This window comes from Elephantulus edwardii, unplaced genomic scaffold (genome assembly GCF_000299155.1).
Source record: "Elephantulus edwardii isolate Elephantulus edwardi_28Jun2011 unplaced genomic scaffold, EleEdw1.0 scaffold00138, whole genome shotgun sequence".
Lineage (NCBI taxonomy): Eukaryota > Metazoa > Chordata > Mammalia > Macroscelidea > Macroscelididae > Elephantulus > Elephantulus edwardii.
Window position 1 is genome coordinate 946,428 of NW_006399888.1, and position 19,988 is coordinate 966,415.

The window sequence follows — 19,988 nt, forward strand, 5'->3', positions numbered from 1 at the left end:
AGAGGTATCATTGTAGACAACTGACTAGATCAGGGAGCTGGACTGAGCTCAGTTAGAGAGGCTCGTTTTGGAGACCAAGACCAAATGAGGAGAATCTGAACCAGGGAATAACAAACAGTGTGGCTAGAATAAAATGAAGATAGGATAAAAGTGAGTGTAGTTTTGGAAACTCAGTGCATTGAGTGAAGTAAAGAAGAGTTGATAAATTTTAAAAGATAGGAAGAATGATGATAAAAGAATAAATAGGCTATTAAGAGAAGGGAGAGTTGGTGACTTAGCTTTATCAAAAGAAATAGGAGCCTAAAAACTGGATCCAGCTTGGAGCTGGATATACGATACGGGCAGCTAACATGTTAGTTGTAGACGAACCCATAAATGCTTTGGGATTACCTATAGGGGAATCGTGGAGAACCGCCAGGACAGAGGCCAAGATTTGAGTGAAGGAAGTGTCCCCCTGCTTTCATTGACTCTTTCAATGTAGAGGATTTGTTTTGTAATAGGAAAGAGTCGTATTACTTTGCCATCGTTATTTTGCCATTTTGCTTTGCTATGATGGTTGTATGTTCCTGTGGTGCTATAAACTATGCCACTGGTATTTCAAATACCATCAAGTTCACCCATTGTGGACAGCATTTAGGAGAACTTGCAGAATAAGACAGAACAGGAAGAAGAGTTTGACAGTCTTCTAATAATTAGGCAGTGAAAATCCTATGACTCATAGACTGTTATCTGAGACTTGCCTCGCTTTGGCCATGTCATCAGGAACGAGTGACTGCTGGATTGAAAGGACATTCTGTTTGGTAGAGAGTGACTGAAAAGGAGGGAAACTCAGTGAGAGATTGATTGACACAGCAGTGTACTCAACCATACTGATAATTGTGAAGATAGTGCAAGACCACATGCTTACTATTTCAGATGAAGTTGACATGAGTCAGAATTGATTCAGCAACAACAAACTCAAGTATTGTTGTTGTTTGACTCATAGCTGACCCTCCAGTGGGTTTTCAGAGGCAGTTAATTGCACAGGAAGAGACATTCTTCTCCTGCATAGCAGTTTGTGGCCTTGAACCACATGCCTTTGGGATTGCAGTGTAGTTCCTTGCCTCTAGGCCACCAGGGCTCCCTAACTCAAGTATAACTGTAGTGAAAACTGGAACATAAAAGGAAATAATAACCATCTGTCAGAGAGACCTGGTTTGTAGGTGGGCTGGTAGAGCATGGATGGGGAAAGAACCATGGAGCTGCAGATCCTGGGAAGTAGTAGAACATTGTACCAGTGGAGTGTTCTAGGTCTTCCTGACTGATCTCCAGCAGTTAAATGGGCTAGGCGGGTGGCTGGGGGACAGCAGGGGACTGGAGAGCTGAGAAGATTCCTGTAGGTAATCCTACAGGGTGTTCTTATCCTGTACACTCCAGCACATAAGATGTACTTCGGCTTTCTAAAATTTAAAGCAAAATTTAAAATAAAATTAAAAAAAAAATCCTGTAATACTTAAGAAGTTTCATGTGTATTTCAAATAGCTTTCTGAACTCCAAATCTGTGATTTCCTAATTCAGTATATGAATTGAAGGAGAAATAGTACAAGAACTTTTCAAACAAAGCAAGTATGTTAAGCGAGAAAGAAACATTGAGGAGAGATTCAAGATATCCAAAATTTGCATAAGAGAATTTCTAAAAGGAGAAAAAGAAACAGATGGAGGAGTGGCAACGAGCCACATGAGGGAAAAATTCAGACAGGCGTCAGATTTCTTATTTGAAAACTACAGCCACAAGGCAGTGGTTAACTACCATTGAGTACTGAGAGAAGAATGGTTGTAATCCAAGGATACAAAGTACTGCTTACCTGTCAAAGTAAAAGAAAGTTGTTTAGGGATATGTAAGAATTGAGAGTATACCACTCAGGCATTCTATTTGAGGAAAATTGTAACCATATAAAGGGAGTAAAATGCTATAAGACTAGGGAAAATGAAAGGAGTAGTGAGCAGTGAACGTGACTTTATCTTTAAAATGGCACCTTCATCAATGAAGATAGATTGAGGATATGTGGTAAAAGTGCTCAGTAAGGATGCTTATATAGAAAGGACTGGTTTTTTTAAGTGCCAAGTCTTATAGAACAAAGATGAAAAAAGGAGAAGATAAAAGAGTCTTATTTTTGTGGAGGTGAGAATAGGAAAGGAAGTCTATTAGAAGTGAAACTCCATAGTGACAAAAGGATAAATTTAAGACACACACTCCTAAAATTGTAGATATTTAATAACAGAGCCCCTCAGAATATAGTGGCAGTAGTGAGACCTAAAAGAAGAAAAAGACAAATCTACAATTATGGTTGAAGATTTCCACATTCTCCTCTTAATAATTGATAGAATATACAAAAAATTAGCAAGGTTATCGATGAATAACAATTAACTTGACATAATTGACATTTATAGAATATTGCATGCATGCACACACATACATCTTGAAGCCAGATTGCACACAGTCAGGTGCCCCTGGAACATTCACCAAGATAGATCATGTACTAGGTCATAAAACAATTCTTAATAAATTTAAAAGGATTTAAATAATAAAGAGTATGGGTCCTAGACACAGTGGAATGAATAGAGATCAGTAACAAAAAAAGATCTCTTGAAAAATTCCTCCCAAAATTTGGAAATGAAAGCAATACATTTCTAAATAACACATGTCACAGTAAAAACAAGAGAATTTAGAAAACACTTTGAAATGAATGAAGATGCCAACACGGTGTATTGAAATTTGTGGAATGCCACTGAAGCAGTACATAGAGAGAAAGTTTTAGCTTTAAGTGATTAGAAGAAAAGATGGAAAAGAAACTTCTGCTTTGTGAAACTAAGAAGAGCATATTAGTATACAGAGAGTACATGTCCTTAATTGTTATCAATAATAATATAAAACTTGACCCAACTTTTTAGATTGATATTCCTAACCTTAAATATTACATGCTAATAAAAAGGTCTGAAGTTTGAATCCACCAGCTGCTTCAAGGAAAGTGATGAGGCCATCTCCTCCTGTAGAGATTCACAGCTTTTGAAACAAGGAGGAGGCTGGCCGTGTGTTGGAATTGCCTTGATGGCAGTGGATTTGGTTGGATCCCTACACCCCCTGCCCCCGCCCCAGCCTTTCCCTTTCGTATCTTTTGCAAATTTTCCATAACCATTTCTTGACCATTCACTCAGACCCAGGGAATCGGAAATTAAATTCTTGGAAATTTTAAAAGAAACAAGAACGCCTGAGAGAGGATGTGGAGAAAAGTATTATTTTCTACATTGCTGGTGGAAATGTGAGTTGTTATAGCCTTTTGGAAAATAATTTGGCAGCTAAGTTAGTAATTAAAATTCATATTCCTTTTGGTCCAGTAATCCTCTCCCTGCATTCTAAGGAGGAAGAAAAAAAATGCCTAAGTAAGGCCATATGTATAAGGATATTTGTTGCAACAGTGTGCATGATGCCAGCCAACTAAAAATTAAATAAATGCCAGTAGAGAAAAGGCAGCAAAAGTCCACTGGAATAGCATGTGTGAATTAGACTAAGATGTGGTTAGTTGAAGAGGTCCCCACAAGGTCTTGCTGAGTGACGAAAATGCAGAGAAATTTAATAAACCAATTTGAGTAACCAGAAAGAGTTTCAGAGGATCATACATGGATATGATTGTCTCGTGAATATAAAGAAAAAAGTTAAAAATGCTTGCTAGGTAGTTCAGTGTTTATCTTGTGAGCGAAATGGGAGTAGAGGGAAACTGAAGATGTAGACTAAAAAAAGAAATTATTCTTTAGTTAATGATGAAAGCCTGCCTGTGATCATATCTGTGCATTTTTTTTAAAGTTACGTAGCTGTGACTGGGTTTTTCCTTTTGGTTTTCAGGTTTTACTATATAATGATTTTTTGTGGGCCGATGACTTGCAAATCATATTGGGTTTTCATATAGTCATGCATTGACATTTTCTTTAGTAACATCAATTGCTATTGATTAGCATAACTCATAAAGATAGCCTCATAGCCTAGTAGTAAGGGGCTGCTCTACCATCCCAAAGGCATCCAGTTTGATTCCACCAGCTCCTTTGAGGGAGAAAGGTGGGCTGTCTAGTCCCGTGTGATTTACTGCTTCTGAAAACCCACTGGAGGGTCAGCTATGAGTTGTTTCTGACTTGATGGCACACACAACACCAGCAACAACTAAGTAGTGGGATTGATTCATCAAATGGTATTTCTATCGTTCTAAGACTAGAATGACCTTCTAAGAATGTATCAAACTGTTTTTCATCATAATTGCACCATTTTACTTTCAGTGAATGAGAGTTCTGATCTCTCTACACCCTTTGACAGTGTTTGTTTGCTGTCTTGGTGAGTTTAGCTCATTTTGTCAGAATAAAATAAGTAGATGTGATTGTTTAAAGAGATGAACCATTTAAAATAAAAACAACCTGAGGTATATTTCTTTAGTAAAATGACTCTGACATGTAAATACTGACCCTTCTCATGCCTTAGCAGTTCTTCATAGTTAACTAAGAATAGTAGGGAGCTATAAAACTTGAGCTAGAAAAGCTTAAAGCAAAATAAATAAGATTGTATGTGTGTGTGTGTGAGAGAGAGAGAGAGACAGACAGACAGACACACACATGTAAACAATAAAACAGTAAGCAGAGGAAAATATATTCCCTCCTGAAGCTAGAAGTTTTTGTGGTTGTGTGACACCAGTCTTTAGAACCTTTGATTGTCCTTCCTTGATTTTAGCTTTATGTTCAGCTTGGTAGCATGATGGCTGTAGCCAAAGTCCAAAGGAAGAAAATGGATGATCTCTTCTTGAGTGTGTGTTACAGGTTGCATTTTTTTGGAAGCAGATACTAAGAGAGTTTGGGGTAAAATTTTACTGTAGCACCAATAACAGGAAGAAACAGGAAGCCCAGTTAGGGTAAAGTAGTTAAATTTGGAGGTAGACTTGACAGAGTAGAGTTTTAATAGTGAGTATTGCATGTCGGGGTTGTCCCATGTTGAATTGAAATGCCCTGTCCTCTGTAGTACCAGAGTACAGCTATCCTGGGAAGGAACGAGGTAGCTCCTGAAGGACTGACCACCAAACACTGGATGGTAGAGCAAGATCTTCCTCAAAGGGCAGTCTGTAGCACATCTCCATGCTCCCTCTGGAGGCAGATCAGTTTTGGGTTACTAGCCCATCTCACTCTGAACTACCAGAGCTCCCTAAAGAAGATCATTGTTGTTGTTATGTGGCAGAGTTGACTGTGACTCACAGGGACCCCATGAACAATGAACATGAACCCTGCCCTGTCCTGTGCTATCCTTGCCATCTCCGATACACTTGAACCCATTGTTCAAGTCACTGTGTCAATCCATCTTATTGAGTGTCTTCCTCTCTTATGCTGACCCTCCACCTTTCCCAAGGATTTGTCCCTCCTCAATTCCCAACAAAATGTTCAGTGCATAAGACATGGAATTTCACCACTCTTGCCTTCAAGGAGCAGCTTCACTTTATCTAAGACAGATATTTGTTCTTTTGACAATCCGTGGACTACTCAGTACTCATCTCCAGCACCACAACTCAAAGGCACTGATTCTTTTTCTGTCATCCTTATTCATCATCTGCCTCTCAGCTGTATGGCAAGTGATTGAAAAGACTATGGCCTGCATCAGGCGCACCTTAATCTTTAAGCTGGCATCATTGCTCTGAAGTACTCAGGAGTTTCCTGACAGCACATTTTCCCATTGCAACTTGTTTTTATAATTTCTTGACTGCTGATACCAAGGATATTAATTATAAATCCAAGTAAGATAAAATTGTTGACAACTACAATCTTTTCTCCTTCTATTGTGATGTTGCCTATTGGTCCAGTGGTGAAGATTTTTGTTTTCTTCTTGTTGAAATGTAATCCATATTGAAGGCCTTTGATCATCTGCAGCAAGTGCATCAAGTCCTCATTTTCAGTGAGCAATGTTGTGTCATCTACATAACATAGGTTGTTGTTGAGTCTTCTCCAATCCTGTGCCACATTCTTCTTCAGAGAGTCCTGCTTCTCAAATGATTTGTTGAGCATACAGATTGAATAAATATGGAGAAAGGATACAAAACAGATTGAATAATTATGGAGAAAGAATACAACCCTGACTCACACCTTTCTTGACTTTAAATCATGCAGTATTCCCTTGCCCGATTTGGACAGCAGCCTCTTGAGCTAAGTGTAGGTTTCTCATGAGCACAATTAAATATTCTGGAATTCACATTCTTTTATGTAGTAGGATGCTTAAAATGGAGATCTTGGTGATAGTATTGTTAAAGGGTAAGGAATGAGTGGCAAAAGTGGAGTAGAAGAGGCGAGCTCTGGCGGCCTAGTGGCAAGAAGCTGCACTGCAGTCCTAGAGGTGCGAGGTTCAATTCCACCGGATGCTCTGCTGGAGAAGGAGGGACACTCTCCTCCTGTACCAGTCAGATCCAATTTGACCGTACACACAAAAAAATAATAAAATAAAAAAAAATTTTAAAAAAGTGGAGTGGAAGAACTGATTGTTAATGGTAAGGTAAGAAAGAGCCCTGGTGGTGTAGTATGTGGTTAGGCTGCTAACCAAAAGATTGGTGGTTGGAGTATACCAGCTGTTCCACTAAAGAAAGATGTGTAAGCTCCTCATTAAGATTTTCAGCCTTAGAAAGTTGATGGAGGGTGTTTGTAAGACAGAACTGACTGGACAGTAGTAGGTGGGAAAGGCTGAGAGGCTGAGTGTTGGATGCAGTGCCTTGGGTGTTGATGCAGATGAATGGAATATAATGAACAGGGTGCTGATAGCTTCAGTGTGTGAAGAGGAGTAACTGGTATGTGAATAGATGACTCAGAAAGTAAGACAGAGCCAAAAAGAAGCTCTGCTTCAGGGAGACTGATACTGTTAATGCAAACAAGGAAATACGGTCTGGAAACCGTAATGAAAAAAGAAATAGATCTTTCTTTAAAAATTTTTTAACAATATGGGAGCTCTTGTGGCTTAATCTGTAGGGAGTTGTGCTGCTAATCCAAAGACTACGTCTCTGGTGGTTCGAAACCATGGGAGAAAGATGCGCAGACTCTTCCTATGTGCCTCAACAGCACCTAATAACAACAACAACCGCTTGTAACTGATGCAAAAAAATGTGACAGTCTGTTCCGTAAAGATTACAGTTTTGGAAATCTTGTGAAGCAGTTCTCCTGCTTTGTTGTTTTGAGTCAAGATTGACTTGATGCAGTACATTTACTTGTTAACTGACCTTAATATTAATGATCTTAATTTTAAAAACCAGTTCATATTTATAAATATGTTCTTGTGGCCATTTTCATGGTGCAAAATATGACTTTTAAAATATTTTTGTGTCTTATTTTAAGTGTCTGACTTGGACTTGTTTAATTTTGATTTGTGCAATTTAGATATAACTAGTCATTTTCTGGTTGTACCATTCATGTACCCACTATGTTTCATTTGGGATTTTATAGAAGAATTTAGAAAGCTGTTACCAATGTAGTAAATTCTAATGAATTTAAGTTTTTATTTCATTTACAGACTAACTGGATCTTCAGGGTTTGTAACAGATGGACCTGGAAATTATAAATATAAAACGAAGTGCACATGGCTCATTGAAGGACAGTAAGTAGTAATGGCTTCATCTTTCTTTAGATTTACTTTTACTAGACGCGAAATTATATATATCATAAAGAATTTAACATGTTTTTTAAAAAAATTTAGAATTTTTCATTTGACAAGTAGATTTGTTTTCTTATTTCTTTGATCTTCATTATAGGTAAAGGGAAAGGCAATTTAAAATAAGTTTGAATAGACATTGTAATTAAGTACATAGGTAAATTTTAACTACTATTATAAAACAAAATATCTAGGAGAGATTGAATGAAAATGCAACATAACTTGTAAAGTTTTGTGCAAATTTTTTAAAAAAAGAACATTAACAGATGTTCAAACCCTCCCTTCCAAAAAAGAAATTTCGTTGTTGATTTAGTATCATTACAAATGACTTGTCTACATATAGTATTTGTATGTTTTCAACTATAATAGAAATTTATTGTTTTGTTGTTGTTGTTTTTTTTAAAAAAATAATAGTGTGTTTGCAGTGAAGGTTTGTAGAGTAGGTTAGGGTCCCATTGAGCAATTTTCACAAAGGTCTTTCAAGTTGGTTACATTGGTCACATTATTTCTGAGGCATGAACATTCTCATGATTTCTGTTGCTTATTTCCATTAATCTCATTTTCCTTCTCATGTACATTCTCATCTTTGTTGTTTTTTTTTTTTTAATTTAGGTTGTTTATTTTTCATTTCAGTGAGCATCTACAGAGATTTTGGGATTCCATTCATTCATTGTTGCACCCTTCTCCCCGCACAAACCCCTCCCCCCTCCCTTTTGCTCCTCTCCTTGAAAAGCAAAAGAAAAACTCCCTCATTGGTACACAACCCCCCCGCACCTCCCCAAACCCCACCCCCTACCCCCAAATATAATCCACTCTGCAACCCTCATTGCATACTCCTACGATAAAAATAATGCCCTAAAATATAATACTTTTAGACTATTCTCTCCCCCATAGACTTCAATGCCATAAACATATTTCATCCAGTTTTTCTCAGTCTTACCCCCACCCCAATGCCAGCCTCATTCTACAACAGTGGCACCATCTAGTATTTGTCCCTTTGTGACTGAGATACCTCACTCAGCATAATGTCCTCCAGGTTCACCCATTTTGAATAATATTGCATGAGTTCCTTGTTTTTCAATGCAGCATAGTATTCCATTGTGTGAATATACCGCAGCTTCTCTACCCTGATTTTTGACAAAGAGATGAAATCAGTTAGGTGGGGAAATGACAGCCTTTTTAACAAATGGTGTTGGCAAAATTGGAAAACTATCTGCAGAAGAATTAAACAAGATCCCCACCTCACTCCATATACAAAAACCAACTCAAGGTGGATCATGGACCTAGGACTAAAACCAAGGACGGTAAACTTCATTCAAGAAAAGCTTGGAAAAACTTTAGTAGTCCTAATCCACAACATAAAGAGTCTTCCCAGTATTCTGAAAAATTTACAACCAGGAGAAGATAAAATAGGTGAATGGGACCTTCTAAGAATCAAATCCCTATGCGCATCCAGAAACTTCTCTAACAGGGTAAAAAGGGAAGTCACAGACTGGGAAAAAGTTTTTGGTAATGACATGTCAGACAAGGGACTTATATCTAGAATTTATAGAATACTCGAGCACCACAACAAAATAAAAGAGAACAATCCAATTGAAAAATGGGCACAGGATATGAACAGACACTTCACCAAGGAAGACATTCAGATGGCCAACAAGCACATGAAGAAATGTTCAAAATCCCTAGCCCTGAGAGAGATGCAAATCATTTTTGTTTTTAAAGTGAGTGTTGATCATCTTAGTCCCATATTGGAGATTTTTCAGAAGAGCACAGTGATATTCCTCTTTTTAACCAGTTTGCTGCTTAGCTATGAGGTGATTTCCGGGGTTAGTTTTAGTTCAAGAGTTGAAATGCTTATCTGGGAAAATAGCTGTAGGGAGTCTTCCAGTCTCAACCAGTCCAGTGAGAGTGTTTATGTTGTTCATCTTTTAAAGCATTACAGGTTCCTGTCCACATTTTTCCCCTGTTCTGTCAGGGTCCATCTGTTGTTGCTTGTGCCACTCAGAACAGGCAGTAATGTAGTCCTTCTGGTCTAAGAGTAGATGAGGCCATGGTTTGTACAGAAACTATTAAGTAATTTAATAGTTTACTTAAAGCATTAGCAAATGCTAATGCGTCATTTTTCTAAGTATTTTTATTGTGGGCAAGAAAATAAAAATAATTTCTTTAACCCAAGCAGCATAATCTCTTGACCCCCTTTTGTCCTCTACCTGTTGTTGTCTTTTCTCCTTCTCTTTACCAAAAACTTCAAGTAGTTTCTGGTCTCTTAGAAAGGGACCTTTTTCTGCCCTTAACCTTTGAGGTCAAGGAACCAAAATAATTTTTGGTTTGTGGGTTGTATCTCTCAGTATTTACCCTGCTAGAAAAAAGACCAAGAAATATTGTTAGTTCTTTCAAAAGCAACAGTAATAAACCTACTACATATTAGTACAAGTGACACTTTTATGAGAACAAGCAAACCAATATTTTTAAAGAACAGAAGAAAATAATTTTTGTACTTTTTTGCAGAACTCTTCAGGATAGCTAGATGTCCTATTTTTTTGCATTCACTTTGTTATATTATTATGGCTGAAGAATGTGAAAAGAAAAGAAAAAAAGCAGGCCTCACTTAAATATGTAGTAGGAAAAGGGAGGAGATTTTAATTGTCTATTTAAATAATTATAGTTAATCTTCTTTGGTACTATATCAAAACTTGACAGGTAATAATTTCTTTAAAGTAAATTATAGTGTAGACTCAGGTAATATTAGTCAACTTTTTCAACTTTATTGCTCTATTAAAAGTTGCTGGATTTCTTACATATGCAGGATTTTGTAACATGTTACTTGGATCATTTGGAATATACAGATTGACGGATTTAATGCAGATCTTCCAAATATTGATATATTAAAGTTATATTGATTATTTATATTACATAATCTCATCAGAAATTTGTAAGGTACCTCTTGGGAAGTTACATCTAGGTAGCAAATACACATTTCCCAAAGTGTTACTTACCTTTTGAAATTTCAGGCTTTATCACTGACATAAAATACTGTAAGTGGCTGCTTTCTTTGAAATTACAGTCTGTCTTTGTCCATTTTCTAGAAAATGTCTGCTAACTATCTACATGTGGACAACTAGTTATTCTTCCACATGAAAGTGGTATTCTAAGAAAAAAAGTGATTAGTTCAGTTTGTAGCTCAAGCTGTAGTAGCTATCTTATACTCAAGCTGAAGTTGTAGGATAGGAAACTCCCTAAAGGAGGAAAACAGAGGCTAAATGTGTGGGTGTTCAAATGCATCTGCACATGTAAAACAGACTGAAAAGTTTGAGAATGCTACTTACTCATCCTGAAGCAAAATGTTTGGGATAATCTACATGCTTTGTGGGAATCACATGTGTTCTATAAACTCCTCTTTGACTAGAAGCTGTTTGACTGAATACATTGATGGGTATGGTTGGAGTATATCTCGTATGCTTATTTGAAGTGAAAAGGCCTGTGCACTAGACAGAAGTGTAAAAGAACCATCTCAGAATTGGCAGGACTTTTTAAGAGCTGTCAAGTAAAATCATGTGAAACAGATCTTTTGTGTGTGTGCCATCTTGTGTCAAACATTAACTATGTTGTGTGCTGGATAAACCCGTGATTGAAAACAGACCTGGTCCTTCTCACCAGAGAACTTACTATCCAGTAGGGAGGACAGATGTTAGTTATGTGCCATATGGCCTGGCTTGAGAGTCTCATATCTTTTTGAGGAAGTGATAGTGAGCTGAAGTCTGAAGGAAGACAAGGAATTAGGTAGGGAAAGAGTAATTAGAAGAGTATTCTGTAAGAATCTTAAAACTGAAGCAACTGAGGGAGGTTAAAACAGTTGAGTGTGGGAGAGCGATGCACAGAAGGTCATCATTTGTTAAAAATTTGGCCTTTTTTCCTAAGTGCAGTAGGAAGCCACCAATTGTTTTAAATAAAGAATCACAAATTTTCATTTGGCCTATGTTGTTTAATACAGAGACTGAATTAGATGTGGGTAATCGTAGCACATGGCCAGAAAGGACCAGTCCTTGGAGAAGGACATCATGCTAAAAAAGTAGGAGGGACACTGCAGGAGAGGAAGACCCTTGATGAGATGGACTGATTCAGTAACTGGGGCAATGCGGGTAGGTGTGTTGGAGACAGTGAGACTGGCTCAGGACAGGGCAGGGTTCAGAGCTCCTGTACATAGAGTCACTGTGGGTTGACTTGACAGTATGTAACAACAACAACAATGATGGATTGTTTTTGTAAGCAAGACTAAAAATTATGTTAATTTAGACTAGCATGGTAGTGGTGAAGGCATAAAAAAGAGGACAGACCTGAAATATACCTTGAAGCTGGAATAATCAGAATTTAGCAGTAGAGTACAATATTGGAGAAAGAAATTAAATCAATGATGACTTCCAGGTTTCTGGCATGGACAGATGTGCAGTGCCACATTCAGGAGAAACTAAATAGGGAGGGAGAATGGAAGGTTTAATTTTGGAAATGTTTCCCGGGTGGTGCTGGAGAGGGATATACCCGGAAGTCAGTTATGTAACTGACAGTGGAGTTTAGCACTAAACCCAAGGATGGATATTTAAATCCTGGAGTAAGTAGTTGCTACTTAAAATTTTTTGGAATGCACAGAGATCAGGCAAGTCCAGAAGGTGTGGAGATGTACAGAAGAAAGAATCTGGTTTATTTTTAAAAAAGGAATGTCAAAAGTGGAGAAAAGCGATGGAGGAAGCAGTGTGATAGATGAAAAGAGTTAAAGTACCATTTAAAGCTGGTGAGCAGTGATTAGGACCAGACCCAGTCCGCCCGACGATGCTTTTTGTCTAGCAATACTTACTTGTCTTTGGACACATTTTAAGTCAGAGCAGAATCTTGGTTTCCTTTAGACCAGGGCTTTTACTGTAGAAAGAGAGACAAGTGGGAGAGTTCAGAGAATTGACAGTTTGTGAAATTATGACTTACGGGAAACACTGAATGAACTCTTTCCATACAGACCACTTCTGTTTTGTTTACCATTTGCATACATGTTTAATGATCTCTTGTCCATGTTAAGTGCTATGTAAATAAAAGAAAATGGCTTTTACTACCAGAAGAACTGTTTGTTCCCCTGTAAATTCCTGAAATATAGATATTTTCCTCAAGTATTTGTTGGGTATGAAGCTTGCTTTGTTATAAATTAACTTTCTTATTATTTTCAGGCCAAACAGAATAATGAGACTTCGTTTCAACCATTTTGCTACAGAATGTAGTTGGGACCATTTATATGTTTATGATGGCGACTCAATTTATGCACCACTAGTTGCTGCCTTTAGGTAAGCTCAGGCATAAAAATCCTCGTTAATCATTATTTGATTTCTGGGTGTAAGCTTGTCAGTTGCATTTTTAGTAGATTTAGCTTTATTCTCACATAACATACTTAATTTTGTGGAAAGAGTGATAGGCCTGGACTGTGATCACTGTGTGCTTCTTGGTTTCCTGTAGCTATTAGGTGAGTTTCAAGATACAGTAGGTGACCTCTTTTCAGTGTCCTGACTTGTAAATAGTATCAAGTGTACATTTGTATCATAGTGTAGCCATAGTGTATGTTTGTATCCTATTGTATAAGTATTGAGGGAAACTTTTGGGAACAAGGCACATAAATGGAAAGCGGTTTCTTGCTAAGAATAGAAATACTTATATATCATTGTAATTTTTTTCCCTGGAACAGGTATATTCTATATTAATAGTTAGGTGCTCCTTGGAGGCAAGGATTCTGAAGCTTCCTCTGACATAGTTTGGACATTTTTCAAGGAGGGACCAGTCCTTGGAGAGGGACATCATGCTTGGGAGGGAGGGACAGCGCAAGAGAGGAAGACCCTGATTGAGGTGGATTGATTCAGTGACTGGGGTAATGGGAGTAGGTGTGTTGGAGACAGTGAGATTGGCATAGGATAGAGCAGGGTTTAGGGCTGTTGTACACAGGGTTGCTATGAGTCTCATGCAACTTGATGCCACATAACAACATCAACAACAACAATAACCATTCTGTATTAACAGTTAAAGTGGTTTTACATCAGGTGCATGTTGTTGTTAGGTGCTATGGAATCCACTCTGACTCATAACAATGCTGTGACCACTGGTTGAAACCTTGCCCTGTCCTGTGCTGTCCTCGTAACCTCTGCCACTGCAGTTACTGGGTACTGGGTCTGTCCACTTCACTGAGGGTCCTTTCCTTCATTGACCTTCAGGTGTTTAAAGCATCAACTGTATGGGATCTTCTTTTTTTAAAATTTTTTTTTTATTTTTATTCTTTTTGCATGTGTGTGTACCATCAAATCAGATCTGACTGGTACAGGAGGAGATTGTCCCTCCTGCTCCAGCAGAGAATCTGGTGGATTTGAACTGCTCACCTCTGGGATTGCAGTGCAGCTTCTTGCCACTAGGCCACCAGAGCTCGCCTGTATGGGATCTTCTAACTAGTTTTGACATTTTTATTTTCACTAAGAAGAACTAGCTGTATTATATGTTTTTGATGTTGGAGAATTAAAAATGGTTGCAGTTTTTCCTCCTGATAACTTGATAAAGAACTTTTACTGAACAATCTATTACTCAGCTGGGAAGTGACCTCTAGGAGTGACATCAGTTCCAGGTTGAAAGAGCATTTTAGGGTAATAGGTAATAGTCATGGGCTTCAGGCCTTTTGTTCATAGGATTACTATGAGTCATGCTTGACTTGAAGACAATCAATGATGACAACAACAACAACAATGTCATGGGTGCCTTCATTCTCTATCAGTCCATTAAGTCTGGTCTTCTATGAACTTGAGCTTTGCTCTATAATTTTCTCCCATTCTGACTGGGACTGTTTATGTGTCATTGGCCAGAGTGGTTGGTAATGGTAGTGAGTGCCATCTAGTTCTTCTGGTGTTGGCTAGAGGAGGCTGTGGTTTGTGGGGCCATCAGTCCTGGAGGAAGCTCTGGTGGCATAGGCTGTAGAGAGTTGTACTGCTGACTGCAAAGGCACATAGTTTGAATCCACCAGCTGGGGAGAAAGATAGACAGTATCTCCTCCTGTGCAGTAAAACTTCCTCTGAAAACCCACTGGAGGGTCAGCTATGAGTCAGTTCAGACTCGAGAATACATAAAAACAACAACAAGAAGGTCAAGAGTTGAAGAGGCAGTTGTTGAGGCCATGAAGAACTTTCAGAGGAAACCATTGGAAATCAGAGGTCAGTCAGCCTGCCCGGCACCCAGTAGAAACCAGGGTGGTTAGGCCGTCATACACATGGAGAAGGTAGTCAAGGGATGGCACTTCTTCTATGTTCTTTGACCTTCCTTCGTCAGGTAAAGGTGTAGACCCTGCCTGACTCTGTTAGCAGGTCCTTAGCTGACTTACCTCTGGCTTAATCTGTGCCTTTACAGAGGTCGTGCCAGGGAAAAAGTATGTCAAATTGAGGATTATCAGTAAGCTTATGTTGTTGGTAAAGTCAGGTTGTGTCCTAAGAGCGCATTTGTCTACCTGGGGATGGTTTGGCTGAAGTTCAGGTTCATTAAGAGATTATTTTCATATCCTTGACAGGAATGGTTTCAGACAGTGCTAAGTGTACATTTGAAATAACTAATAGTAAAGAACACCAGGGCAGGCCGTTCTGCTGTGTTCAAGTTGCACAGCTACTTGTCTTCTCAGCTGCCCCAGTCTTTGTTTCTCTACCTACAGGCCATGGACAGGGAGGTTGGGGCAAGGCTGTAACTTGAAGTGACAGATTATGGCACTTTGGCAGCATCTCTTCATCACCTAGACGCTTTTCCATTGCCTTGCTTGCTGAGTTGAAACAGTATTTGTGTTCATTTATTCTGCAGAAGTTCATTTTTCTCATAAATAGTTTGTTTTCAAGTTTTTAAGGTGAAGACACAGACTCCTCTGATGATGGGAAAGCTACTTTCACACTTTCTCGTCCTCTCACGTAGAGGCCCTTGACTCCCTGTGCTGGTCTACCATCCATCCTACACACTCTATTGTCTGTACCATATAAATATGCTCGATGTCACTTACTGAGTACCTGGTAGTGTTGGGCACAGCACTTCACAGGCTTTCAAGTCTGATCTGTGGCATAACACTGTGGGGTAGATAGGGTTTTTCTCTTACAGATGAGAAACTTGAGGCTCAGAGATGTCAGTGACATTCCTAGGAGTATGGAATCTGGTCTCTCTAATCCTGAAGTTCATTGTTTGCATAGAAGGGTGCAGGGTTTTTCAATGTGACCAAAGCCCCCAAACGATTCCTGTGGCAAGATTGCTTTCAAAATACTTTTCTAGGTGGCCTTGCTTTTCCAAGTACCCCTTCAGTATTTAAAAAGCCAACTTGTTCAGTAAGTGCCAATCCATGACATTCCTGTAAGTGTAAGAGGAGAACTGTCCTCCATTTGTTTTCAGTGACTGATTTATTTTTTTTTTAAGTAAATCACCATGTCTACTAAAATATCTCTAGGTAGACTCAAATTTTCAACGAGTAGTTGAGCACATTAACCTTGCTCTATCTAGAGACTTCTTCACTATTTTAAAGACTGTTGGTATAGAAAACTGATGGAAGCATAAGCTCAGCCCCTTATTTAGGTTTCTGATCAGCCCTCACCTCTTCAAAGACCTTCTACAACTGCCGTTTCTACAGCAGCACCTTCTTTTGTTCTTTTACTCTGTTGCCCTTCATAGCCTTTGTCTCTGCCAGGCAGAGGGACATGTATGTAGATCCAGCTGTTGTTTCTTTAATGTGAACTTGATCAAGGCAGTGCCTTTGCCGTCTGTGCTGTTATACTCCTGGTACCTAGAATAATGCTTTATGCAAGGTAGGTGCTTGACAAGTGTTTGTTAGATGACTAAATGAGAGCAAACACGTCACTAGTTAGTAATCACTGGAGCACCCTGAGCATTCTGATGCTCCTAGAACTCTGTTCTGTATTAACACTTTCATTGACTGAAAGTTCCCTTCCCTTTCTTTCTTGTTCTTTACTTCTGGGTTGTATGTATGTGTCATTGTTTTTATATGAACTTAGGAAATACACGTAGATATACACATACACTGGGCCATTGTTTTGCAGCTTGCTCTTCATTCCCCTTGATGAACTCCCTGTGTTAGACCGGTGGGCCGACAGAAGTACAATAAACCCATTTAGCCAGCTCCTTATAGGTGAGCATACAAATAGCTTTCAGCTATTACGAATAATGTCACAGTGAATACTCTTGTAGAATACTTGCAAGTGTGTCTTCTTTTAAAAAACCCCAACCAACCAAAACACCCCCGCTAATTCAAAGCAAATTGAACATCCAAGATTATCATAGACCTTGAAGTGGGTGTAGTTGTGATACATATTCCAGGGAAACAAGTAGACCAGAAGGATCATAATGTTATAACCTTGGGATTATAGTGTTATTTTACTCAAATCAACATGTTATTGAATTGCTTTCTGACTGATAACAATCTTATATAACAGAGTAGAATTGTACCATATAGATGGAAAAAACCACTTCCTCTTTCTTGGATGCACAATCACTATCTTTGATACCAACAGTCAGGAAATCAGGAGACATACTGCAGTGAGAAAGTCTGCAATTAGGGACCTCTCCAAATTATTGAGCAGTAATAATGTCATTTTGAGGACCAAGGTGCATCTGATTCAGGCCTTAATCTTTCAGATCACTTGCTATGCACCTGAGAGGTGGACAGTGAATAAAGATTACAGAAACAAAATTGATACCTTTGAGCTGTGGTGTTGGAGACAAGTACTGAACATGGACGCCAAAAGAACAAACAAATCTGTCTTAGAAGGGTGAGGGTGGGTGAAGGAGAGGAAAACCTTTAGCTAGGTGAATTGACACAGTGACTGCCACGGAGGGCCCTGATGTGTCAGGAAATGTGAGGATGGTGCAGAATAGGACCGGATTCAGATCTAGGGCCACTGTGGGTTGTACTTGACTAGACGGCACCTAACAACAACTATAGCAATCTTTCTGGAAGCAGATTGCCCGGTCTTTTCTTCTATGGGATTTTCACATTTCATTTAGTAACCAAGCACTTAACTATAAAACACACTTTTTAAAAAACCACACATTTTTATTTATCTGCATTATTGGCAGGGTGAAGTAGGATGGATTCTTTCTTTGTTGATAGGCATATTGCTTTTGAAAAACATGGTAGTATTTGCTTCAAAGCCACTGTTTAGACTTGTAGATTCAGTAATTCTTTTATTTACGAGTAACCTAACAAAATTTTAATAAGACGGGAAATGCTTAAGGTATATTAATAAGCAGAATAGAGAATTTATATATGAGAGCAGTTAGCTAAAGGAAATCTGTCAGAATACTAAGGTTGGAGTTCTTCTACTTACTAGCTTCTTAATTTTTAGATATTTAAAAGTCTATCTTTAAAAAAATAATTAAAGCCATTGATCTCAGATACCTTTAAAAACACAACCTTGTATGAATAGCCTGACAGAAGATTCAGATCTGCTCCTTAGAGGCTCCAGAGCTCAAGTGGAGGGAACTAGTTCCCAGTTGTCATTGAGTTGAGTCCAACTAATGGTGACCCATGTGTGTCAAAGTAGAACTGTGTTTTAGTAGCTGATGTTTGGAGGTGGATCCCTAGGGCTTTCCCCTGCGGTACATGTGGGTAAACTTGAACCTCTCAGTCTTTCAGTTAGCAGCCACGCACGATCACAATTTTGGGCCACCAAGGACTCTAGAGAGTTAGGGTAGTACTGTATTGTCACAGGAGTTTGCCTGCCTTCCAGATCATGGTTTTTTTTAAATTAAAGGGGAGAAGTCCAGCTTCTGAATTAGTGGCTGCCACAGTGTGATGTGTCTGTGATTGTGCTTATCCCCTTTCTGAGAGATGTGCTTTTTATTTCAGCGGCCTCATTGTTCCTGAGAGAGACGGTAACGAGACTGTCCCCGAGGTCGTTGTCACCTCAGGTTATGCCTTGCTGCATTTTTTTAGTGATGCTGCTTATAATCTGACTGGATTTAATATCACTTACAGGTAAGCTATTTTAAGTCTATTATTTGTGATTTAATTTAAAATATTATACTTTGTTTAACAATAATAATGATATATATTGACAGTTTAATCTGTGCCAGATGTTACACTGAGCAGGGAATACCAGTGGATGGTTTGTCACAGCAGCCTAGAAAAGAAAGTCCCAGGAGAGAGGAAGCGGACATCTCTGTGGTTGAGCATACAGAGGTGGTCCTGGGAGGTCTTTCTTTCAGTGGGGACACAGTTCAGGATTGAAGCTCAGGAAGTCATGGCTATCAGAGTGGGCCATCCTTGTGTCATGGAAGGCTGAATGGGAGATATGGGCCTAAGCTAACGTCTCAAACTTCAAAATGCATTGGAATCTTTTGAAGACACGTCAAGACAGAGATTTGGGGTCTTTAGCCCCGTAAACCCAGCTTAACAGGAATGGGGCCTTAAAATATACATTTTTAATCAGCTCTAGACTGATCTGCTCCTGCCTGCAATCCACATTCTATGTAGCATTGATGAATCATTCCCGTAGACCCCATTGTGAGTTCCCTGGGCTGGGGTTGGAGGGATGGTGTAGCAGGAGGCTTCCTTCACAGGGCCACAGCTATGTGGGAGAAGGTAAACCCCACAGACAGAGTCCCCAGCAGAAGACTGTCCAGACACTGTCATCATGCCTTTTTAACTCCATCGATAGAAAAGCCCTTCTTTGAGCTCTGTGAACTGTAATGGAATAAATGGAAATTCCTGGAATTTCTTCCCAGGAGTACATATTCTTCTTAACTTGACTGGTCCTTTCTACCCTGGAGAGGATGGGCTTTGAGCTCCCATAACCCAAAACTCATTGCTCTCGAGTAATTTCCAACTCACGGCGGTCCTGTGCCACATTTCCGAGACGAAATCTTACTGAGAACAGATTGTGTCATCTTTCTCTTAAAGGGCAACTGGTGGGTTCCAGCTTCTACCTTTTCCTTTAGCAACTCAGAATGTAACCACAGTGCCACCAGGCCTCCTTGTGTTCCCCTGGAGATCAAAATTGTTGTTGTTGTTATGTGCCGTTGAGTCGCTTGCGACTCATAGCGACCCTATGTACAACAGCCCTAAACTCCGCTCTGTCCTGTGCCAGTCGCACTGTCTCTGACACTCCCATCCCAATTATCCCAGTCACTGAACCAATCCACCTCATAGAGGGCCTTCCTCTCCTGCGCTGTCCCTCCACCCTCCCAAGCATGATGTCCTTCATATATAAGTTATTAGATGGAGAGCTGGTCAAAGGGAGATAGATGTGAA

The 19,988-nt window shown here is 39.1% G+C and overlaps 1 protein-coding gene across 1 annotated transcript in view; it reads left to right on the forward strand.

The window, feature by feature from the left end:
- Positions 1 to 19,988, forward strand: part of ATRN (attractin) — a 158,354-nt gene that overhangs the window by 34,538 nt on the left and 103,828 nt on the right. The window contains exons 2-4 of the mRNA XM_006894202.1: positions 7,553 to 7,636; positions 12,901 to 13,014; positions 18,585 to 18,713. Coding sequence (XP_006894264.1) covers positions 7,553 to 7,636; positions 12,901 to 13,014; positions 18,585 to 18,713 — 327 coding nt within the window. The remainder of the gene's footprint in view (positions 1 to 7,552; positions 7,637 to 12,900; positions 13,015 to 18,584; positions 18,714 to 19,988) is intronic.